The sequence below is a fragment of the Engystomops pustulosus genome, chromosome 5 (assembly GCF_040894005.1).
Source record: "Engystomops pustulosus chromosome 5, aEngPut4.maternal, whole genome shotgun sequence".
Classification (NCBI taxonomy): domain Eukaryota; kingdom Metazoa; phylum Chordata; class Amphibia; order Anura; family Leptodactylidae; genus Engystomops; species Engystomops pustulosus.
Window position 1 is genome coordinate 92,378,169 of NC_092415.1, and position 26,403 is coordinate 92,404,571.

The 26,403-nt window shown below is 40.6% G+C and overlaps 1 protein-coding gene across 2 annotated transcripts in view; it reads left to right on the top strand.

Moving 5' to 3' along the window:
- The window catches only part of PHLPP1 (PH domain and leucine rich repeat protein phosphatase 1), a 72,092-nt gene that overhangs the window by 23,736 nt on the left and 21,953 nt on the right, over positions 1 to 26,403 (top strand). For both annotated transcript variants that reach the window (XM_072152698.1, XM_072152696.1), the window contains exons 2-8: positions 3,315 to 3,511; positions 8,475 to 8,600; positions 15,279 to 15,445; positions 19,700 to 19,846; positions 19,939 to 20,169; positions 23,661 to 23,863; positions 24,223 to 24,283. In XM_072152698.1, the coding sequence (XP_072008799.1) occupies positions 3,315 to 3,511; positions 8,475 to 8,600; positions 15,279 to 15,445; positions 19,700 to 19,846; positions 19,939 to 20,169; positions 23,661 to 23,863; positions 24,223 to 24,283 (1,132 nt within the window). The remainder of the gene's footprint in view (positions 1 to 3,314; positions 3,512 to 8,474; positions 8,601 to 15,278; positions 15,446 to 19,699; positions 19,847 to 19,938; positions 20,170 to 23,660; positions 23,864 to 24,222; positions 24,284 to 26,403) is intronic.

The window sequence follows — 26,403 nt, forward strand, 5'->3', positions numbered from 1 at the left end:
CAGTTTGTTTTAATTGAATTGAACCCATTATTAAGAATAAAAAACTTAATATGTTCCAGACCTGTTTTGCTACCATTTATGTAAACCAGCTATTAACATTTTGTAAACGTAATGTTAACATTATCTGTATATAGTGTAAATGCAATTGAATTGCATAAACTATCACGCTCTCAAGGTGAATGGATTCTCAAGGTACAGTTTCTTCTAACTTGTGAAATACATTAACAAAACCAGTGAATATGATTTTGAAGGGAAAACCTGTTCTATAAATGTGATTCGTCATTTCAATTAAAGGAAATCTACCATTTAGAAAAGCAAGTAGTAAACCAAGCACACTCACATTTAGCAATGTGCTTGTTGATTCAGGGACTTATCATCTTTATCCATAAAACCAAGTACTTGACTCTTCTCTCCCTCAGGCTGGCAGTGAGCCACGCCCCTTTATTCTGACTAACAGCTCTGTGTCTCTTCATATCACTGCTCTGCCTCCTTGTAGTTGGGGACTGTCTGCCAATATTCAACTACGGACATATAAAGCTCTATGTACAGATGGGGTTAATATTGTGTCCATTTTTTTTTCCCTTACACGGTGCCTTGTTACGTTCATGACGTGACCAGTGACATCATTTGTACACCATGTATGTGATTACATGAAGTCACAGCAGCCTCCATGGAGGATGGAGAGGAGTAGAAGTCCATGGAGGCTGCTGTGACTTCATGTGGTCAGATACATACATGGGGGTTACAGTTTGCTATTGTTAAGAGGCTAAAGGACCTGAGATGGCACTCTGGTCACATGACATGAACTGTGTCCAGTAAAGAGTCATAAGGCATGGGGAGGATTAGATAGGAGGGGCCGCTGAGCACGACACACCCCCTCTGATTCCAGGAAATCTACTATAAAAGGTGATTTATGTGGATGTAAGCTAAACAATTTTTGGCTAGAATGGTGTCAGTAAGTGAATAGGGCTCTATAGAAACCTGTCACTGGCTGTGTATGTGCAAATGTGGTGACAGGTTCCCTTTAAATTGTTAAAAGCTAGATAGCATGATTCTATGCTATAGCTGTTTTGTTATCTTTTTCTGTAATCCTAAGGAAAAAACTAAAGTTTGTAAATAGACTTGTTAGCAGATTCTTAAACCACAAGAACATCTTGGCTGAACTTCTTCTCCTCAGTGGTATGCCGACAGACATGTGCATCTCATAAGTGTTAGATTCCAGCTTTTAGATGATATTCTCATTCCTTTCTCATGTTTATGTAAGTCAGGTATTGATATGATCACAAGTACACCCAGCTTCGCTTCTGAACCTCTGCCCTTCCTAGATCTCTCCTCATGTTTCATAATCCTTTCTTAGCATTAAATCTTATGCTTTCTGTGTATATGTTAATGCTAAGAATATTTTTAACGCATAATGTTTCCATGTCACAATCTGCATGTAAAGAATAGTCTGCTCCGTTGCTTCCCATGGCACAGGGAGTGCATCACTAAATGATGTGCGCAAATGCTGTTCCTATGTTCATGAACAAAAAATAAATTGGATAAATGGGTTAGAAAAAAGCAACACACTAAGCCAAATTTACTGCAATTGTGTGTGACTTCAGAGTAAGCTGCAATGAGCTGTCCATGAGGAATATTATTACATAATATGGTTTGTATTTTTCCCCTCTGCAGACTTTCTCTTGTACTTATGGTAGTTTTCTGTAACTTGGAGTGTGGACACTTGCTGCTATGGTGTCTCCAGTAGACAGAGTAGAGAAGATGCAGCTCCTATAGCTTTCAGTAGCGCACACCCTGAAGGAGTTCCATGGTAACTAATACATGTCCTACTCCCTGCACCATAGACATTTAGGCTTCTTGCACATGAACATATGTTCGCCCAGACCGTAGCATATAGCCACACGCAGCAGAGGGGTAGCTTGGGCACTGATCATCCGGGGGGAAGAGTGTAACATGGTCGTATGTACGGAAAAGATGGAGCAATCTCCATCAACGGTAAATAAGTCCATTCTTATTGCCCATTGAAAGGAGTGTGGCTGTATGCTACCCGTACTGCAACGGTATGTGTAGCATACAACCGAAGAAATCCGTTTATTTGCAAGGGGACTGTTCACACATGGCGTTTACATTGCATTTTAAAATGCAATACAACCACTGTGTAACTACATTGCTGTAACATTTACTGTTAAATATGTTAACTGTTAATATTCTTTTTTACAAAACACAATTTTAATGCAGTTTTAAAATATTTTGGAAATGTATGAAATTGGTGGGGTAGAGACCAGTGCAGTGTGCAGTCTTGGATGGTTTCACTTTGGCGTGTGAGCTGTGCTTCTTTGCGTTTTGTTTCTGAATTGCATCTGCAAAAAAATAAAAAAAAACTGAAGGCTTTACCATTGCTATGAGAACATCACACCTGGTTTCCCTGCCTCATCAGAGAAAATGCTGACCTGTCATTAGTGGGGTTTTTTAAATTTTTGGACCCATATACTTCTTCTGTGATCTGCATCAGTGAAAAACAGACTAGTTTCACATTTTTTTTTCCACGGTGCAGTGAAAAAAGCCCATCAATGGCTCGATGAGGCATCAGTGAAAATCCCCAAACCACGGATGTGAAAAACACCAATGTGAAAGAGCCCTTATTCTGTGGCAGTTAAGTCAAGCTGGATGTTGTATCTGAAGTAGTTTCCAATTGTGGAGTCATACTTTTAGACCTGCTATTAGTTGGTATACTTTCCAAATAAATTTTCTGACCCACAAACAGATTATTCTGGTGTACAGACTAGGCCACTACCTCTTTTTCTGAGTGCACCTTCTTCGGACAAGTCAAATAATCTTCAGAAAATGGTTTAAAACCCTAAATAAATATGGCACAAACCATTTCAGGTGCAGATTACACCAGAATTCTAGACAGATTGGTAAATATCCCCTATTGTGTTTTGTAAACACTGCTTGGCTGTTGTATTGCATTTTAAAAAGCAATGTAAGTGCCACATGTGAACACAGTCTTTAGGCCGCGTTCACGCGTCATCTTTTTTATTGCACTTTGAAAGGCTCCGCCCCCTCGTGCCACTGTCGGCGCCAGCCCCCCCCCCTTTATGCACCATACAAATATCCGCAGTGTCGGAAATGTGCCACAAGCCGCCAGCCCGGAGGAGAGGGGAAGGGTAAGCACTATGTTAGGTAGTCTTCTCACAAACTCCATGATACACCAAATTAGTCACAAAAAGTATGTTGACTTGTAAAAAATAGCTCATGCACAAGTGCCAGTAATGTAAAAATATTTACTTTTTTTTTGCCAATTTATTTTTCAGGGAAGCCTAATGGAAATGGCATTTCTGATAGGACTCAACTGTCTGGAATATACAATGTACGGAAAGGAAAGATGCAGTTACCTGTTAACAGATGGACAAAGCGGCAAGTCATCCTTTGTGGCACCTGTCTTATTGTGTCATCTGTCAAGGAAAGCCAGACTGGAAAGATGCATGTGCTCCCCCTGATAGGTGGAAAGGTATGTGTATATAATATAAATGTATGCATGATTTAGTTTCCCATGTTGATCAGGATAGTAAATTACTGCTCTTGGCTATAACAAAATATAATGGGTTAACATTAAATGTTTGGCACAGAAATGTGTTCCTTGCCTGAATCATTCAGTGTTCACCTTACAGTCCTGTAGGTCTGTTTCTGCTGGGTGATTGGGGTCATTAGAAGGCGGCCCTTCAGTGGTGGATGTGTATTATTCTGCCATATCTCCATACGTCAGCTGTGTCTTTTGCCTGCTTTAAGGGAAGGGGTGTTTCTGTACACTTCTCCCTGCAGAGGGGTGCCATTTATGTCTCTGCCATTTCTTCCTACTGCTCTGCCCTTCGTTCTGGTATTCTATGACTTGCCAAGCTTAGAATAAATAGTCACTGTTCTCTTCTCAAGGGATTGGGGGAGAGAATTCAAGAACTTACTCTGGGTGTGACTGTACTATCAAAGATGATTTAATGCCCTGCAACAATGTTAGCTAAGGGTATGGAATGGATAAGAATGCTGCTCTCATGTGCAACAAGCCCCTGGTGGCAATACCACTATCTGAGAAAATTTTTGGTGTTCGGGTCAGGGACAGATAATTCAAGCTTTCCCTTTTTGCGTATGACGTCCTTCTAACAATCACACAGCCGCACACATCTCTCCCATATCTCCAGAGCCTGTTGAATCAATATGGTATACTATCAGGTTCTAAGATTAATGTGGGAAAAACTGAGGCCCTTTACATTAACAACATCCTTCAGTACCAACCAGAACACTAAAACTAATGGTAGGTACTATATATGTAAACGGTACTACACATAGTGGTGCAAATTGGCCGCTCTGAGTACAAAGTAACTTCTCAAATGCAAGACAATAATACCAAAAACAGATTAAAGAGAATTGCCACAAATCCCATAAAAATAGCAATTTTATTAATATGCAAGTTAAAAAACAAATGGTGCATTACATAACAACAATGTGGGTAACTACATAGGAAAAGATGGTGATTGGCAGCAGGTCAGTTGTAAATATAATTACTTAAACATATCTATAATTTTATTCAAGTGCACACTGAGGTATGCCCCAACTATTACAATACAATCACATATAAAATGGGTATGAAACATAATTATTAATGTCCTGATATATTAAGACCAAAAAATAGCTTGGTGAAAACACCAGAGCAAGTGCAAGAAACCCAAAGACGGGTTCAAAATATAGAGTAAATTACCTCAGGTCGTAGACTACTAAAGTAAATCTACTATCAATATTAAGCATGGATAATCCAAGGACAATTACTCCTAGATTCAGGCACTGCGACTTAGGTAAGTTTTTTTTTTTTTTTTATATTCATTATTCAAGGTGTCTTTCCTTCTAAAATGAACTTGTAAAATATGCTAATGTTCCTGAAGGGCTGCTGGGGCAGTATCCATAGCCCCTCCTTGCTGCAGATTTACAGGACCCCCTCGCTCTGTGCTGCAGTGAGAATACATCACGCAGGAGCAGAATCTAGACCAGGGGTAGGGAATCTATGGCTCGGGAGCCAGATGCGTCTCTTTTGGCTGCATCTGGCTCTCAGACAGATCTTTAATAAATAGTGATGGCTGCTGTGTGTCTCTTAGACTGATTAATGGACACGGGCAGCGATGCCTACATCCTTTGTGCGATTTTATATGAACTATTTTACGAAAAGCGGATATTTGTTTGCCATCGGTTTTTAGACCGGAAGAAGCACTCAACTTGAAGAGCGAAACGTGTAGCCTTTGTTGTGCACCAATAAACAGACACCATTTTGGAAATCTTTTGGATCACCGCCATTTCTACTAAGTCAGTTTTACACACCTTAGGGTAGGTCGTTGACGTACCCAAAGTTCATTTATCACAGTTTTTAGCTTAGGTTGTCAATTTCATATTGATGGGTGCAGCACGTCACCAATAGGCACAGCTTTGTTCCCTGTGTTGTGACCAAGTCATTACAATCCACCTCCCTTTTAAGTGAATTGGGAAGTTGCAGCATCCAGAAATGGCGCTTCGCTGCCACCATTAAGTGCCTGCTGTGGATAGCTTATTGGCAGGGATTCTGGGTGTTGGACTCCACCAGTCTGAGATTTTTACAGGCCTTCAAATAACTTCGCTGGTACATTGATAGGAATTTCAGAAACTTGTTTGCTCCCCTGAAAATTACATTTTATGGGATTGGACATCCCTGAGAAATAGTTGCATACATAGCTGTGAATTGAATTCATACATACATTTTTTTTTTCAACTCTTTATTTTTATTTTGTATTTTTTTTTTCAAAACCATAAAAGAACCATAAACGGTACAGGGTTCTACAGCAGCAAGACATTATAAACGAGAAAGGAACAGAATAACAATTGTCACACATAACATATTATAGTATGGCATATGTATGATAGCATCCCAAATAGTGTAGTCATTCATTAACATTCAGGAAATCAAACACTTCTCGTAGCTCTTCCTCTGAAATATTCTGTTTCAATGCCTCTATAGCAGTGGAGGATAATTTAGGGAAGCTAAAATCGCTAAGGTACTTCTCCAAAGTCAACCCTTGAGCTTGGGGACACGAGGGGGGGGGGGATGGGTCTGGGAGATTGTATAGATCATGGTAGTATGTTTCAAATATTTGCACTATTTTTTCGGGGTTATGGTGAATTGTTCCTGCAGTGGCCACTGACCCGCATAGCCTATCTTGAAGTTGGCGGGGTAAGAATGTATGTGCCCTATTACCATACTCATAAAAGTGCTGGCGAGAATCAATTTTTCTGCCCTCGCCTAGTCTATTTCCTGCAGTTGGGCCCGGGTGGCTAGGACTTTTTGCAAAATACTGTAAGCGATGGACGAGTAACCAATTTGCTTCTAAGGTCCTAAGTTCCCGTACACATTGCTGTTGCACCACTTCTACCCCTTTATTTTTATAGGCTGCATGGGATATGGCATATCCACAATATACAACTTTGTGCGCTTCCCACAGTATAGGCAGCAAAGGGGCCGACGGGGAGTTATCTGCAAAGTACTGGAGTAGAGAAGTACGTAACGCCTCCTTTGTGATATTGTGGGATAGGAGAGTCCCATTGGGTCTCCAGTGGAGGGGCCTCGGTGGGGGATTCACGAATGACAATTCAATCGTAACTGCAGCGTGGTCCGATCAGGTGATTAACCCTATATCTTCAGTGTAGAGTGCAAAGTACTGAGTCCTCCCCAAGCAAAAAGTCTATACTTGTATGTGTGTTATGTGGGGGCGAATAAAAAGAATATCCCCAGGCTGTTGGGTTATCTACCTGTCATAAGTCAGAGGTCGTACCTGCGCACCAATTTTCTAAAACCCATTGACAGCCTACACGGTTGATGTGATGGGGGGAGTGTTCTGCATGGATGTACGGTCTCAGAATATGATATTGAAGTCCACCTCCCCTGCCCCCCATTAGCAGCGGTGCCGACCGATATTGGGCTAAGCGGGAGAGGACCCCTGATAGAAATCCCAATTGCCCAGAGTTCAGGGAATATACATTACATGAGACAAGCTGACGCCCTCCAAGGACCCCATCAGAATAAGGACTTGTACCTCTGGGTCTGAGTAAGTATCCAGCGCCCAAAAGGGGCAAGTACAGACAATCAGGATTGCCACTCCCGCTGTCTTTGTCGCTGCAGTAGTCTGAAAGCTCTGGGGAAACCCCTTCTGTTGCATCTAAACGATCCAGGCGCCGCCAAGTGAGTTTCTTGCAGGAACACTATATTCGGCTTGAGCTGTTTCAGCTCCTGCAGCAACAACTGATGCTTAGAGTTTAAATGTCAAGGGGTGGAATTCTGAGTAATAATCCTTACCATTTCATACAGTGTGTATGCGGATCAGATGTGATCCTCACGTGTGAGCAAGATATATATATCTCTACATCTATCATGCCCAAGACATCGTGTGGGGCCAAAAATGCCCCACACAGTCCAAGCTACAGGCAAACAAACCCAGTTATGTATCGGACATCAAACCTTCGACCCGTGACAAAAACAACAGTCCAAGGCCGATCATCTGGGGCTTGCATCTAGGGAAGCGCGTAGAAGTCATTCAAATCTGCCGGGGAGCGCAATGTCGCTGTTCTGGCCTCTTTGCGGGCAGTCAGACTAAAGGGGAATACCCATCTATAGGGCACATCAGCTTTCCGCAGAACCTCTATCAGAGGTCGTAATGTTCTCCGGCGTCGTAAAGTGACCCAGGAGAGATGTACCTGGAGGCCAGTCTCCAGGACCCGATTGGGGCTGTAAGGTGGGAGATGTGTTGGCATAGTCCATATCCTCCAGCCACCTGTTAGATCTCTGTATAGAGCTGCATTGTGGCCTCTGCAGGAGAGGGGATAGAGCAGCAGATAATGTTGCCTGGTGACTAGGGCTCGGCTACAGGCATGTAGCTCCTGATGGTATAGCCAGATCTATAAGCAGGGCAGCGTGTCATCATGTCCTCATGTAGGGATATGGAGCTCTTAGTAGGTGGCCGTGTTCCTGCTGCCCTTCACTGCCTGTCCTGCACTGTGCTTCCCCCCTCGAGCGCCGGAATGCAGAGCTGCTGCGACTGGTGGAGGCTGGCCCTGAACACTAAAGGACGCCATGGTCTCCGCGGTCAGCTCCATCTTGGATCCATACCACAAAATCATCCAGGGTACGGGGAGGCTTCCAGAACCTTAGTGCGGTGGAAGTTCCCCATACAAGCTGATCCAGGCTAATGTGAGGTGCTGATAAAGCTTATTTGGCCCCGGGTGGACGGAGCTGCAGGCTCAGGTGTCTGTCTCGGTGAGCATCCGGACACGCCCTTTTCATACATGCTTTTACAGCTCTCCCAATAATGTGTACCTCGGTAAACCTTGTGATTCTCTCATTCTCTGATATTTCCGACTATTTGACATTACGTCTAGACCGTCATTGTAAAATTTACTTTTTTCTCTAGGTTGAAGAAGTTAAAAAACATCAGCACTGTTTGGCATTCAGTTCATCAGGACCGCAGAGTCAGACCTACTGTGTTTGCTTTGATACCTTCACAGACTACTTGAGGTGGCTGCGACAAGGCTCTAAGGTAAGGCTACAAAATAGTGCATCAAAATGTATAGAAATTTACAGGGGTGTTTAAATACGTGAAACCTAGAAAGTGGATAATAGTAGAGATGAAACGGTTAGCATTTTATAATATTACAGACTTCCCGCTGAGCCCTTTTTATGTAACAGAACCCCGCCATCTAAGGAATGTAAAGCTTTCAGTCCTGTCATTCCACTGGTCTCTGGTGCTGGCCTCCTGTCCACAGAGCTTGCGATCCAGCTCTGGTCCTTTGGCTTAATTGCAGTGCTTTTAGGCCACGTTCACAATGTTTTACAAAAAGTAGGGTGATGTGCCCCTCCCTTATCTAGCTGATACCTGCAGGTAACCGCACCCAGGGCCTATCTGCTTGCTAAATATCAATCTGTGTATCCATAATGGGTTTTCAGATATGGAATAAAATTCTACTTTATGATTAAAATATTTCTAAAGTCTTGCTAAAACCACATGACTACCGTATTTTCCGGACTATAAGGCCTTTTGAATTTAGGAGGGCAGTGACTGGAGGAGGGCAGAGGACCCTACTTACATAGGTCCCCGCTACCGGAGACAGCAGATCTCCAGCGGAACTGCAGACCACGCGGCACGAACAACAGGCGCCATGGTGCGAACCAACTTCTGCCGCCTGGTCTGCAGTTCCCGCTGGAGATCTGCTGTCTCCAGTAGCGGGGACCTATGTGAGTAGGGTACGCTGCCCTCCTCCACCTGAACGGAACCCCTTCCCCATCTCCCTGTGTGACCGCTTGCCTCAACGTTGCCGGGTCTGTGGAGAGTCGCTGGTTGTGACCTCTCCGCTCGGCTTTCAGACCACGCCTCCGGACGACCTCCTAACGCTGCGCTTTATAGTCCGGTGCGCCTTATATATGAAATTATTCATGGTATCCGGCCTTTATTGAGAATGCGCCTTATAGTCCAGTGCGCCTTATCACCAGGAAAATACGGTATTTTGTGGGCCTTTCCCACACACAGTTGTTGCGTGGTTTTAGCAATTTTTTAAGCATTTCTTTGTTTTTATTTTATAATAAAGTAGAATTTTGTTTTACATCTGACAGCCAAAAGGTAATTTTGTGAGTGACAAAGCTTAAGAACATTTTGGATGTTATACTCTCCTGGATCTGGTATTGGGTAACCTAAGGCCACTTTGTGCGTACAGCATAAAAGAAATGGGAACTATAGTTTGGTTGTGGCTTATGCACAACCCGAGAAGGTAAGCATCCACCCATTTTTTTTTCCCCTTTTATTTCCAATAGGAATTATTCAAAAATATGCAGTATATCAGCGCTTTCCTTATGTTGCAGTCACATGTTGCAGTTACAACTGCATTGCAGTTAGTTTTGAGCTGGTTTTAGGTGCAGTTTTGTTAATTTAACAGGTTAGGGTAAAAGGGAATTTGGCTCTGGATGCAGTAAAAATGATGAAAAACCGCATTTGTGACATTTTCTTGTGGGCTTGGATTTTACAGCTTTCACTGAGCACTCCAAGTGACTTGTCTACTTTATTCTTTGGGTCAGTACGATCACGGGATACCAAATTTGTATAGGTTTTATGTTTTCATGCATTTACAAAAATTAAAACCACCTATACAAAAATAAAAATTCATTTTGTCTTGTCTTCTAGCACAAATTTCATATTTCGGTGTACGCAGCTGTGGGTGATTTTTTTTTTTTTTTTTTTTTTTTTTACTTTATGACTTTTTCAATTCCACCATTGACAGTACAGTACGGCCTTTTGATCACTTTTTATTCAATTTCTTATAGTTTGCAAAATGGCAAAAGTGGCATTTTTGACTTTGGTCGCTATTTTCCGTTAGAGGATTAAATGCCAGGAAAAAACGTTATTATATTTTGATAGACTGAACATTTTGGGATGTGGCGATACACAACATGTTTATTATTTTTACTGTTTGTTTATTTTTATATCCGTTCTAGGGAAAAGGGGATATTAGAATTTTTAGGTTTTACTTTATAATTTTTTAGTATTTTTCAGACCCCCTTGGGTACTTTTAACCCTAAGTTGTCTGTCGGTTACTACCATATAGTGCTATACTACAGTATTTGGGGATTTTGCACATCCTCAATTACAATGTGCAATTCGCACACTGTAATAGCCTAAAACATGACGTCACTGGGAGCGATGATGCAAGCCAAGATGGTGGCGCCCAAGCGAGTGTGGGGTTAACACTGATGCTAGCACTGATCGCAGGTGTTGGCGATGGATGTTTGCTCCATTGTTAAGCAACCACCCCCTGTGTATGAAGAGGGCTCAGCCCGTGAGCCCGCTTCATACATCCCCCTCCGCTACTGGACATACAGTAACGTACAATTGCAGTAAGGGGTTAAGGGGGCACCCCTGCCTCGCCACGTTGGTAATCTACCTCCACCCCTATTTATCTTATATCTAGAAGAAAACAAAACTCGAGATTCCACTTCTCTGCTTTTACAGATGATTTGGTCTTTCCAGTTACATGTGCTGGAGAGGTGAGTGCTGCTCACCCCTCCCCTCTCCATAGATAATAGAACTGCATGGCTGTTGTTGCTGCCAAAGATAGAGAATTCTCTGGCTGTTGTGCTCACGGTACTGATCCTGGCGGACATGTATCCGGCCAAAAATTTGCAGACTTGCATACGTCCCTCCATAAGTTTAGTGTGAATACAGCCTTAATTGGAGATACTCAATATCTCTGTTCCCCCATAGACGCCATTGGCCGGATTGCCCCGTACTTGTAGAAAACATAGGATAAAATCCCATCTTTCCCAGTGTTACGGCCCATGCATAATACATTGCAATGGAGAGGGGAGGCGTCGGCCCTGCTTTCCATCGTGGCCGACACATGCCCAGCCATAGCCGTGCAGGCATACATTCATGTGTATGAGACCAAAAAATGGCATAGCCTCAATCGCTGATCATAGTAGCTGCCAGGGTGGTCTCAATAATAATGAACTGAAAATAGCAGAATTTTTATTAAAAACTTAAGCCTCTCTCAGCCCCTCTATTGTGATTGTGCATGGAACATCTTTACAACACCTCTTTGCTATTCTTGTGCGGTAAGACTACACTGTAGGACAAAAAGCAACGGCAGGAAGAACTGCAAACTAGTGGCATCAGTGATCAGAGCTGTTGATATTCAGTTCAATTGAATGCACTTTGTGTACTGTAGGAATGGCAGGGTTTTCAGAAGACTGGCATACTGTGGGGGATTGTGTGATGCTTGAGTAATGCATATATGATTTGCCTTTCAGCCTGAAAGTGTTCTGTCAGCACACTGCTAATGTTTCTCCAGCTGAGTTATCCAGTCATTCTCTCAACCTTTGTTCAAGATTGGGTTATTTATAGCTCAATATTCCAAGCTGTACATATAGAGAATGGGTTTGTCTGCATTAGTAGCTTGGGACTCCCTGCTCTGTACAATGAGAGTGCAGAATTACTGTAAGAGCTGGCTTTTCATTCTAGATTTTACAGTGTAATTGAGATGGTATAGAAGGGATCTCAATTGCACTTATTTGCCAGGCTTTTTAGCGCTGCAGGGATTCTATGTTTCTTTCCTATCAGCGGCTCATTTCAGGAGAGCATGTGTGCTACGTTGCCATATCATCATTTAGAAATGCAATTCCAATTATGCTAATGATGCCTGAATAATGGAAGATGCCAGGGTAAAGTGGTGATTACTCGAGTGCTTCCAATTGCCAGTTGTTCTCCATTATCGTATTAAAACAGGCAGGGGTTATCTGATAATCAAATAAATACTGGCAATTTCCTTCTTTTCGTTGTCTGTTTTTGGCAGATATTTTAGTTTGTGCGCAGTAGGTTCTTGGTATGTGCAGGTTCACCAAATTGACTATATTAATCTAGCATGTTCATTTTTGCCTCTATCTTACCTGCGATTTATTTTATTTAATTTTTGGATAAATATTTTAAGAACAATAAGCAAACTTTGATAGGGTTACAGAAATCAAGATGGAAAAATGAATAGACACAGACTGGTCACGGCAGCTATTTTACATGGGTAGTAGAGAAAGCCATGCACATATTAGCAATGTGCTGTCTGCATGATGATTCTACAATTCTGCTGTGCAGTTAGTTTAAAATGCATGGTAAACGGTAAAAAAACAGATTGAAAATGTATGTTTTAAAATGGTCCAAAAAACAGGATGTGTGCCATGTCCCTTATGCTTATAAAGTGGGCCCTTGGTTCCTCCTGGTGCTGACAAGTACATGGTCTTATGCAACCTGATTTATAGGTAATTCCTGGTTGATAAGGGCATCAATTCCATTAATTATTCCTTAAATATTATGCACCTTATTCCAATTAAGAACCTTAGAAATCATCTGCTATCACCAAGTAGCACCGCAGTCTGTCCAGAAGCTTATTGGTGACCAGATTCAGGTAGTGGATCTCCAAAAGACTTCTTCCACTTTCTCATCAGGAGCATCGGGTGATCTGGAATCTGGCCATTAATTGGTTTATAATTGGAGTTTTCATTGACATACAGTTTTTATGCAAAACTAATAAAAGTTGATACACATAAAGATATTTTGCTTAGATTTAATACCAGTGTTTTAATGTAGCTAATCTTCCAGCTGTTTATTTACCCCTAAATTGTTCATTCTGTGTGATATTTATGATCAACAGACAAATGTCCTGAGTTCATATCCGTGGTGTTAAATAAAGCTTATATCCAATTGGCACAGATACGTGTTATCCAATTCCTACTACACTTTTTTTTTTCTAATATATGTTAAAAGAAACCTACCACCATGGCTCTACCTATAAAGGTAGATCGGGTGGTAGGTGCATCTATTGTACATGAGGATAGCCCCTTTTAAGGGCTAATCCTCATGTCCCCGCAATCTTCTTAATAACTTTTATTTCCCTAATATGCAGATTTTCTAAGGAGGCTACGTGGATTAGCCAGAGCTGAGGCTACACAGCGCGGCTACTCCACGCCTTAGTAGCCTCTTTAGAAAATCTGCATATTAGGGAAATAAAAGTTATTAAATAGATTGCGGGAAAGTGAGGATTAGCCCAAACGTCCAATAGATGCACCTATTACCTGATCTACCATTATATGTAGATCTGTGGTGGTAGGTTTCCTTTTGTTACAATGCAGAGTGATGCTTTACTGGCTTCCTCATTTTTGTTAGTTTATGTTCATACTATAGAAAAATCAAAACTCAAAACACAATGAATCCCCAAGTGAAGATTTTGGGTCATCTTGTCTAGGGCACGATCCATGTTTTGTAATGCAGGAGCATACATGTGATCAGTGTTTCTCACTCCTGATCCACCTCATTGAGAGGACAGAAAATGTATATATATTTTTTTTCCTCCTGAACTAATTGATTGATCATGAGCGGATAATAAGTCTGGATTGATTAGTTTCTGGCCAAGGTACACTTTTTTGTTGACTAGGATTTCTCCCTTTCTAATCCTGGTAAGAATTTTATTGTTCCTTGGAAATAATCTTGGATATTAAAAGCACATGAAGTTCTGCTGACTAACCACTACTTGCCATGGAAAATAACTACTTCACAAACTCTCCTCCGTAGTGACTGCAGCTCAACTATTGCAGACATTCACATGCATCTTGGGTGTAAATTTACCATGTTCGTTTAACTTGGAAGTCAATGGGTGGGCTTTATAACATTCTTTTCTTTCTGCTTGTGTTTTTGCAAACTATTTGTTGGCAATTTTGTGGATTTGTAGCTTTTCTTCTTTGACAGGACTCTGTGCCAGAATTTTCCTGTATTGCACCCGATTTCTTGCCAATCCAGATGTTAATGTATTTAAGTTGTCACAAGGCTTTAAATAAGGCTTTTTTTTTATATAAAAAAACACCATTCCCCAGCAGATGTAGTCTAATCTTTTGTAATGGGTTTGTGCAGAAAAGCAACTTTTTAAAAAAAAAAAAAATCAGCCTTGCAATAAATAATAAATGATCCCCAGTCTTTTGAAGACAGACTTTTAAAAAAAAAAATTTTTATTTTTTTTTTAAATTTTGTCCTGCACGACATGGAGGCTCTGTTACAGAACCTGTCTCCATATTTACTAATAAAAGCCTAATAACAAGTTCCAATAGCATTATGCGAACTTGTCCACACTGTTTTTAGCTTAAAAAAAAATGCATAGTTCCTATCACCAGAAAACAAAGTTTGTATGTCTACCTGGCACCATGCCTGAAGGAGAAGGGTGTCCCAAGCCAGTGTGTCTCTCACTTCATGTCTTCTGGTAAGTCCCTCCTCTTCCTCCCTTGGGCTGATCAGTCATGCTCTGCACTGCAGGTGCAAAGGGCGGAGAGCAGATTAGACTGGCTGACTGTACTCTGCACCTCCTATTAGTCTAGTTTGCTGAACCACAATATTGATTATTTTGGACACGTCAGGAACTTGTGCAAATAACTCCAGTATTCTGGTATAGACTGACTGATACATCTCCCCTAGTGTGTGCAGATGGATCTATTGTGATCCTATTGGGTGATTTCAGCTGTACTATATACAAGGTAAAGCACTGTATATCACAGGGGTTTATAAAGGAGAGCAAGGTTGACTTTCACATAAGTGTTGCAGAATTGGAAAAACACACGTCTGACCTTGGAAACATAGTACCATGGAAGCATGCAGGCAGTCAACCAGGTTGATAACATTGTTGTGTTCCATCTCCAGATTGCATCTCAACGTATCAGCTCTGTAGACCTGTCGTGCTGTAACTTGGAGCACCTCCCAGAGAACCTTTTCTACAGTCATGATCTTACACATCTCAACCTGAAGCAGAATGCTCTGAGACTTAATCCTGAACCTGTCATTGAAGGAACGCTTGATGACATTCACAGGTGAGACTTGTAGGTTACCAGTGCATTTACAGATAGCATATAAAAGATTTTGCACATTGTAGATGGGTCAACAAAAATGTGTAAAATGGTAATAACATTCGTTACCTTCTAGGGTTGGCTAGTATTGATTTCAGTGGTTGTTATTTTAAATTGGGTTGCTACTGTCCTCTAACGTGTGAATAGGTTATTTGGTTTGTGTTGGACATAGTTAAAGTTTAGTACCTTGCCATTTTGACTATTTTAAATTGTAATCTGAAAATCTTTGTGGAAATCTGGCTAGAAAACCTTTACGTATAGGTAGCTTCATGGCCCCCAGTCACAATGGTTTAGACCTGGCATCAGTTCAGGCATGATCAGAGTACATGCTCATCCCATCATCTCTTTACCTCCATTTGAACCATTAGAAGTCATTACCGCCTTCCTGTGGATTTACTTGTCTTCTCCTGTTTCATAACCTTATCGCTAGATTTAATGCTGACCACTTTGGAGGCATCGTCTGCATCTTCATTTCACATTTAGGTCATGTTTTAATACCTGCCTCAGGATAAAAGTTATAAAAGTGAAAGGACCTTAACAAATAATTATAATGTGCTCACTGAGGATAGAAAATAAAGTATACAAGCAGAATGCATTTTTCCCTATTTTGAAATCTAAAAATTGAACTCATTTGGTAAAAAAACAATAATTGATGTAAAGAATCAGGTGCAGAATTTAATAAACACTAAAAGGAAATCGGTCATTGGGAATCTACTCTCTGAAGTAGATCCATTAGTAGATTGCCCATGGCAGTGTCAATGCAGGGGTGCTGGGGTATGTAATAGCCTTAGCCCCTGATCATTACCACTGTGCTTGAATTGTGTTTCTAATTGGAATTGAAATGCAGTTTATGGACCCAGCCTTAAGGCAGGCGTGTCTTACACCTGTAAAATGGTTTGCTTTGTTTTTTGTGCTGTTCATCTTATTGCAATCCCATTGACTAGTATGTGGTCTGCATTTGTGTAACAGTAGTGCATGTTTTTTCTCCCATTGGCAATCAGGGAAAACACCTGATTGAGCACATAATTAATGGGCCCGTATGCCATCAGTGAAAATCTTCGATGGCATATCGAAGTTAAACTCTTCAGCCAAAAAAATCAGCAAGTAGTAGTTTGTTAGGTGGTTACATTTTTTGTGGTATTTTAGTGGATAAATGCAGATTGTATGGAGAAGAATAATTTCGATCTTTCCCCCATACATTGTAAGAATGAGAAAATATTGATATCGCTGAGCCTCCTTAGAGCAGTGTTGTGTTGCTTTTAATGCCTTTATATTTTGGAATAGTGTTAGGGCATATTCAGAACGGCATTTTTGACATCCCTACGCTATCCGTTGATACCCATTGATTTCTATGTATCTGTTTACATGTCAGTTTTTTTTTCCCCTTACATGCAGACCGCGGTAGTTTCATGTTGGGAGAAAATGTTAACTTGTACATTTCTATTGTATGTATGATGCATATGTCATTGTAATTGTTTTTGCTTTATGATTCTAAGTTCAAATAAAAATTTTTCTGGTAAAAAAAAAAAAACCTTACAAAACCATTTTTTTCCCGGGACTTAAAAAAAAAAAAAAATTGCATATGGATGTGAAAAAAATGATGCAATATGGACTGCACCTGAATATCGCATGTCTGAAGTTTTTCCAGACACGCAACGGATACGCCCATCTAAATGAGCCCTTGCCAGAACACATCCAGTCTACCATCTACTACATCCAATGTATAGGAGCTTTTGCAAACCATGCTCCCGTGTCATAGTTGCTTTACATAACGCAGTTTCTGGTACTAGACTCTATGCTGTTCATGACTCATGTTCATGACTGCATGAGTCGTAATAGTCTGAAAAACTTTTAATGGGGATTTTAGTATTCTAATACATTATAAGCAAACAAAAACTTAGTTTTTCCAATGTTAGTAAATCAGGATTTGGTGCAGCATTTACTCTTAGGGTACATACAGACGTATGTATATGATGCTGCATATACGTCCCCATAGATGGTAATGGGGCCCAGCGGCGGTACAGTGCTACTCGTGTGGCGCTGTTCCGTGCATGCTCTACCTTTCCCCGTGTGTGTGGCCGTGTTCATGCTTTTCTCTATGGAGTGTGGAGGGGTACCACCTCCTCTGCCCCAGCGCACAGAGGTGCTGCCGGGCTGCATACGGCTGTGTGAATGTACCATTGGGGTGTAAGCACATGGTCTCGTGTCATGCAGTGGCTATGTTGTTCCATAAGTCAGATGGAATTTTTAGATCTCTTGCACATAGTTTGTTTTTACAGCACAGAAATTGACATCCGGTGCAGATTATATAATCTGTTCAAGTTAGCTGATATTTAGTTATTGGCCAGCCTGGATAACCCTAAGGTTTACAACCAAAAGGACAAATATTTTTTGGTAACGTTTTCTCAGAAATAAAAAGTAATTGTTCCCCACTAGGCTTTACCTATAAAGAACATGGCTGAGCTGAAGCATAAAGAAACCTACTTATCACGTATCTGATGAGGTAGATCCTGGGTCAGGTTCGTCTAATGTAGTGTAGCCATATGCATTTTTGACCATAAATTGATAAATCTTTTATTTGATATATATGCAAATTTTATTAAGAGGCGTGGAATAGCCATGCCTTAGAGCCAGAGCTACAGCTACTCCACGCCCCGGTAGCCTCTTAATCCCTCCTGCCCCAGTCTTCGGCATGCAGCAGTTGCACGCACTTGTCTGACGAGACGCAGTTCTTTGCATGCACCGATGACTTCTGGACCACTTGTTTTAGTTAAAAAAAAAAAAAAAAAAAAATCATAGGGCTACACTAGGGTTGAGGAACCTGCCACCGGATCTACCTTATTAGACCTGTGATGGTAGGTTTCCTTTAAAGGAGTCAGCATCTGTAATTGTCTGCTCATTAGCTTAACCTTGCCCTAAATTGCAGTTTTTGGTTCAGTCTTATTTAACTTGGGCAAGTCATGAGCAGTTAGGAAAAGGAAAAAAAACTTGTTCTTTGAAAGACCGCTTCCTTCCATCTATCTGAGAGTGACAAAGAATCCTTTCATGAAATGTCAGCTATCCATTCATTGTGCTCATGTGGCTTTTAGACACCGCCTTCCTCCTTAGCCCCCTTCTCTTTACTATTCCTTGGAGTTGTTAGGCAACAGCAAATGAGCCGACTACACATGCACATTAAAGAGACTCTTATCCGCTGTCTTTTCATTTGCTTCCTCTTGGATTGTCTTGATGTTTTGATAATCACTGAAGTAAAGCCCATTTACTTCTCCCTGCTCAGAGTCTTAAGACTTCTGAAGGCAGATGAAGTGGCTCGACATTCCAGTTTTCTTAATATTTAGAATAAAGTATCAAGCTCACCGACATGTACTATTGATTGTTCCTAGGATAACATTCAATGCAGCAATGTCACAGGCTCGGCTTTTATAGCTACAGGATCTCAAATGTTATCCACATTTTTATTCCATGAAAACAATTAATTCAGCACTTGAATATTTCTATGGGTGTACTTGTAAGTAGTCTCAATAAGGCCTCCTCGTAGCCACAGCAGTATCACCATATAACACCATATAACATGGCTTTTGGATCAACTTTTGTATTTTTCTTCTCAAACAACATGTTTTAAGACTACTTAATGCAGATATAACCTGAAGCGCTTAAGAAAAAATATTTTCGCCTCATTTATGGTTGCCTTGTATGGTGTTAAAGGGAACCTGTCACCAGGAGGCCCATTTTTAGGACACCTGGAGGTGCGGTTTCCCAAGGGGGGGGGGGCTGCTCCTCTATAGCCACTCCCAGGGGGCAAGTGCCTAGTCACCAAGCATGTGGCAACAAAGGGTACTATATAACATATCTTTATTTTCCTGTAAAAAAAAAAAAAAATTATATTGGGTTAAAATGATAATATATGGGGTTCCTGGTGACTGTTTCCCTTTCAGGATAAAACCCAATTTCACCCGTTATGGGGCACTTTATAGCCAGTGCAAATTCATTCCACGTGACCTTCACAGCTTCACACGCTGTGCATACTTAACAGAGACTTTAATCGCATTGTGTAATTAATTACAGCTCAAACGTCAAATCAAAATCAAAAAAGTTTTGTTGGTGGGTAATTAATACAAACTATCTGATTTTTAAAAAAAACACACTTCATTAACTTATGTGTTTTCCCTGTAATGTAAAAACAATTAATGGCTTTCTTTTTATATTATTTCTTTTTAGATTTTCAAAGTTGAAGAGCCTGAATCTTTCCAATAATAATTTAGGAGAGTTTCCTCTAGCAGTGTGTAGCATTCCTACTCTGATGGAACTAAACCTTTCCTGCAATGGTCTTCGAGTCGTGCCCCCAGCGGTTGGAGAGATGAGGAAGTATGTATTTGCTGAGATGGCCAATGTACTTTTCTCTAGCGTAGCTAGTGTAATATGGATAACTCTGGCCCATTCTAATGTTTCTTTTTCAGCCTGCAAACCTTTCTTTTGGATGGTAACTACCTTCAAGCACTACCTAATGAACTAGGAAGCTTAAGCCAACTCGGCTACTTGAGTCTCTCTTTCAATGAGTTCACCGAAATCCCTGAGGTGTTGGAGAAAATGGCTGCAATGGACAAACTGTGCATGCCAGGAAATTGTCTGTGTGTACTAAATCTAAAGTCCCTCAGAAGAATGCCTCAAGTCAAGCATGTGGATCTCCGGTATGAAAAAAAATAGCTGAGTTTGATTCAAAGATGTCTTATGGTTCTATTTCATTATAGGAACCTTGTAGCTTTTTGCACCTCGGCAGTGAAGCTACTAAATGATCACTGTATATGTATAGTTATAACGTGTAACCCATTATACTAGTGGCCTTTGCTTTCTATATTGTGTGTTGTAGTTATTATGTACACCTTAACCTATGAGAATGTCACAAGTCCATTAAGGGTGTATGGTGAAGGCCCACGGACTGAGTCCTCTTCATACAAGCTGGGTGTTTGCTGCATATTGCAGAAATCGCCCATGATCGGAGGTGCCAACAATCGCTTTGGCTTTGTTTGTGGAGCGACAATCTTTAGAAGGTTCCAGTATTTGGCACACCTTTATTGTTAGATGCTCAGTGATTTTTTTATTTTTTCATAGTAGTATATTGGTATGGCAATCCAAAAGGGGTAATGTTTCGGTCCACACAGGGACTTCCGATTGCGAGGTACAATAATGGGAAACTAGAGCAGTAGGGAGTTGTAGGCCTTCCTACCAGTCTTTACTGTTTTTCCCTACCGCCTCCATTTAGCTAGTGGTAGATAATTCTCTTGTTTCCTCCTATTATGACTATCAATTCGTGTCGGTGGAAGTCCCTGCGGGGACCGAAACATTACCAATTTTGCCATACCATCATACTTCTATAAAATAATGAAACCTTTAATGCGCATCTAAAATAAGGGTGTGCCAAACTTGCCAAATTTTGTTAGGGTACCAATCCATCATATGTACCTATTTGTGCACCCTAGTTTCTATGGAGTGACATATACTGCAATATAACAGGTTCCTTAGGGTTAAAGTACTGTTACTGTCTCACCCTCCCCCCTGGAGTGTAACAGCCTCTAAAGCCAAATCATAGAGGTGCTATTGTAGCCCTTCAAGCATAATAGATAGTAATACATTTAGACACAGGAAAAAGTGATACATTTTCATTTCAGCTTGTTTTGTGTTGAGACCTCCAATGGGGATAGGATTTGAAACTGGAGTTTTCTGTCTAACTTATAGAAGGTCTGGCCAAGCTTAATGTTCACGGTGGCGTAAAAATGCTCAGGACACAATTTTTTTTTTTTTTTTTTTTTGTTTCTTTTTAAATTAATTTCTTTTTTTAAAATAACACTAAGGTGTGGGGCTGTTTTCTCTGCTAGCTATAAAGTTCATTAGGCCATCTTCATAATCTGCCATGTAATACATTAGCAGCATAGTAGATATAATTTATACCAATCCCATCTACACTGTGCATAAAACAGAATCTGACTGGCCACTGCTCCATAAAAGCGAGAAGCGGATATCAAGTGGTTCTTGTTACGTACCGAATGGCTGTAAAATTACCGCTCTGTAAATTATTGCGCAGCCGTTCCACTGTGTGTAGTTTTACGGGAGTGTGGGACACAGACTGCTGTAACCTCGGTCATGTTACTTGAAAAGCCACCTGATATAGATCCCCACACTTCTCTGCATTGTTTGGCTCAACAAAATCCTGCAGCTTGACAGACCAGTTTTGGTGCACAGGCTGTAATCTTCCACTGGCTTCCCATCGACTGTAGCGCTAGCAGTGTTGCACGGTGTATGTGACTCTAGGGAAATTAAAGTATCTGCTATTCTCGGATCCACAGACAAGGATGTTTTCTCTAGTTATAATGTGTAATGCTATCATCAGCACACAATGTTAACTCATAAGTTCTGCACTTCATTGCTACTTCTGCTTTTTAATGTCCGAGTAGCTTAAGTCTTGATCCCTCCCAAGCATGTAAGCAGCATTTTTCTCCCGTTGTGCTATAGACTCTGTCCTTAGAGATGGTATTTTAAAACTCTTGGTCTTTCAAAGTGCCAGAATATCTATTAGCAGGGCTGTATGCATCCAACCTGTCTTTATAATTCCTGGTGATCCAATACCAGACTGCTAATAAAATCTTGGAATTATGGTAAATACTGTGATGTATACATTTCAGTTTGCATCACTAATTTTTACTATTATTTTTGCTTTGTTTTTTGGCATTTATATATCTATCATGGCAAGTAGCCCTTTGTTTCCCCATTGTTGAAATGAAACAGTTTTCTTTGTATTTCAATAGTTCAGTAAGAATGAAATGACAAGTTCTACAACTTTACAATTTACTAATGTCTGAAAGCCTATTCCATTCATGTAAAACTGTGTACATCTTGTTACAAGAAGCTATTGTGATGTGGCTAATGGATTGTGCACTTGTGTGAGCAAGATCTGATCAAGGCACTATTCCAGCCTGGGAATGGTTACAATTGTTTGCATTCACTGGCAGGAAGTGGACATCTTGAAACCATTCATAAAATGAAAAGCACATTATAAACTATTTCTGTATATTAGACACTTTGCCTGATCCGTCATATGGCAAAGATACCATCTCACCATTGACCTGCTAGTGAGCTCCATTAGGGTTTTGTCTTTGTGTCAAATAATGTGAAAAGATGTGGCCAATGTGAAAGAATTTGACTGGGATATCTCCCAACGTATACTCTGAACATATCCATTGGGGTGGCAGGCCCGCATGCTCAGCAGGGGCAATTAAAGTCTATGGTAGGGTGGATGCAGCAGTGCTCCTTCTTCACTCTGGCCTCTGCTGAGCTAACGCTCAGGGAGGACCCCAGTGATACAACTGACCACAAAATGGTCAGCAATTTCAACTCCACAGCACTGTCTTCCTATATACTCTAGCAGTTCCAAAATTAGTGCAGGCATTTCTTTCCAGTGCCTTTTTATTTTTCTCTGACCCATAGTAGATTTACCAATGCACATGTACATAAAGGGTAGCACACATTAATATCAACTAAAAGCCTAGAAGAGGGGTGGACTACCTGCCGCCCACATTGTTATGTACAAGATGTTCTTTAGGTTTTAGTTGAATTTGTATGCAGAACTGTATATTTTTATAATTGTAGCTCTAGGCCAAATTTTCTTTTTTTTGGACCCAATTGCATTTGGATTTTCAAATTTTTTTTGCTGTCATGGGAACAAGGATTATTAATAAAACTTCATTACAGACACCTTACAACTTATCATTGTAGCCTATGACTACAGTAAAGAATCCAGAGGACTTCACCAGAGGTCACAGTGTGCAGAGAGGTCTGTATGTAACTAGGAGTGCTCTGTAGGTTGGGTGTCCTTAAGTCGGGGATCGCCTGTATACAGACTCCTCCAAAAACGTCACCAACTCAACGGTAAAAACGCCATATGAATGTAGCCTTACCAGTGATCCTTTGACATGAATCTGAGTATTACGTATTTTATATGCTACTGTGATATCACTTAGAAAATGTCATCATGGGCATAATGTTTAGCTTCTCAATTAGTGTTTTTAACTATTAACCGGCTTTGTGTATCTAGCTTGCCACTTAATGTGTGACCAGCTTAACCAGATGGTATTACGTGAACTATTCCAATTTATGTTTTTTGGGGGGTTTTTTTGTTTGTGAACAGGTTGAATGAAATTAAAAGAGTGTTGGTGGATGAAGTAGACTTTCTGCTTCATGTGACTCAGCTTGATCTTCGAGATAACAAGATGACAACTCTTGATGTGACTCCTTTAAGCAACCTAGAAGTCCTGCACTGTGAGAGGAACCATTTGACCTCCCTTAAAATGAATGGTTATTATCTGAAGGCTCTTTATGTGTCTTGTAATGGTAAGTGTTAAAATTTCATCCATGTCGACTTTTTCTTAAACAATACTCTTCGTCACTTTTTTGTCTGAATATGCAATTTAAAAAACCCTCAGTCCGCTTTTGTGTGGGTCTATGATCTGTATTGTAATCAAGGCCCATATTCCGATGCACCTTCCATAGCTATACAATAGCAAATAAGCTACAAATCAATTTGTCCATTAAAAAACTGGCCACATTTTTACCAATTTTTGTCCACCATTGTCCTTTCCTAAACCACTCCATGGTGGAACAGTGCCGAAAAACCAGTACTGTGTATACATATTCAGTCATTCAGTAAAGTTTAGTTTCTCACCTTATTTCCTTTGCGTATTTTTATATAGCACTTACTCATCTAGACGTGTATCCAGACCCGTGTAACCTATCATTTATGGATGTTTCCAGGTAAGTGCACATCTATTACTGTAGTAACTTTCTAGGTGTATTCAAAGTATTTTTAATAACATGTCTGCCCAGTACCACTTTTATTACAATTTTTCAGTGATGGTAACAGTATGGGTTAAAGTAGCTGGGCATACAGTTTGATTCATCAGCAGCATCATAAATCTGGTTAAGTTTATTATGTAAGATTAGCACTAGGCAAACATCAGTGGAAAGACAGGTATGTGTGATTTCATTTTCACTGTATTTGTTCCAAGCGGTTTCATTACTGTAAGTTAATCTTTAGCATAGAACAAGGACTAAATGTGTCTAAAGGCCACTCGCCACTCGCCATGCTGTTATCCTGTGAAGGAGTGTCTCTGTGGTTTTATAACCCTTCTGTTATCTCTATTTAATATCTGTGTAATGTGACTGAAATAATGCTAAAGTTCTTTAAATAAGGAAACCCTTGATTCATGCTTAATTACCTTAATGAAAATACACAGCAACTTCTCTGTCAGTGTGTCGGTGCACCCTGGTTCTGAAGATTTTGGTGGGACCTGCATCTATTGAGTACTTGTGACATATACTCTAGATATATCCTACATATTTTTTGAGAATTCCTCATTAAAGATTTAGTCAGGAACTGAATTTTCAGCTCACATTCCCAACTATGACCTTAACCTTTTGTGTGACGTATGGTATGCATTTAACTCTGTACGGAAAGGACTCAGTCTGAACCCTTTCTGTACAGGGTTGGACCTCATGCATAAGACTGTGCTTTGACTGTGAGCTGGCTTCACTAACTGCAGAGAGTGCAAAACACAAAAACAGTAAATTGTTACATTCTTAAAAGAATAATTTATCTACAAGTGCGGTTCAGTAAGTACCCGTGTTAGAAATGAAGACTCCATTTTTTTTCCCAAAATTTTGGGGTTTTTTTCAACATAGTCCTCCTTTTTAGAAAGATAAACTTCTCCCAACGTTCCTGCCATTTTTTTAACCCCTCAAATATAATAGGATTTGTCACACTCTCCAAAATACGCCTCAGTCTCGGCGATGGCTTCCTCGTTTGAGCTAAAATTTTTTCCTGCAAGCCATTTCTTCATGTTGGGGAACAAGAAAAAGTTGCAGGTAGCCATATTGGGTGAATATGGGGGGGGGGGGGCAGCAATTCATAACGTAATTCATACAGTTTGGGGGCGGCAACTCCGGATGAATGTGCTGTTGCGTTATCGTGTTGGAACGGTAACTTTTTCGCCAAATGCGGACTTGTCTTCAATTTTTTTTGTCAAAGTGGTCCAATAACTGACTGTAGTATTGTCCAGTGATCGGTATTCCTTTTTTTTAAAAAAATCCATGAGGACGACTCTGTTAGCATCCCAAAAAATCGACGCTATGACCTTTCCAGTCAATGGCGAACGTTTTCTCGTTCTTAGGAGCAGTTTCACAGGGAGAAATCCATTGTTTTTAATGTTGCTTAGTTTATTGTGTATAATGATGAATCCAGGTTTCATCAACGACGCAAAAACTCCTTCGGATCTCGCTTCCATTGCTCCAAACACTGTTTCGAAGTTAACAGCCGCATCCGCTTATTGTCCACCGTGAGCAATCGCGGCACCCACCGGGCAGACAATTTTTGTTCATCGCCAACTTGTCACACACCTACTGCCTCTACTACTACTACTCAGTCGATCAGCAAGTCGATCAGTGTACTTCTTGAATGATTTTCCTCGGTAACCACGTCTGCCGGGCGCCCTGGCCGCTACGCATCAAAAACGGATTTTCATCCACGTTTAATCTCATTGAACCACAATCTTACTGCGGTCATAGATGGCGACGTGTCGTCATAAACTGCATCCAACTTTTGCCTTTATCTCCTCACATTTTTTCCCATCCAAAAACAAAGTGAATTACAGATTAGATACTGCTCTTTTTCCATCTTAGTGAAAAATCACAAAACACGTCTTACTCAAATGGCTGCCAAATTCAAACTATCCTATCAATCAGTCTGCAATGGCAGCACACAATGAGAACACCAACTTCCCTCAGGAACGCCCTCTGTTGTCAAACACGGGTATTTATTGAACTGCCATATATCATCCGTTCTACAGCACATAGCATGGCAAACCTTCTCGTCTTTA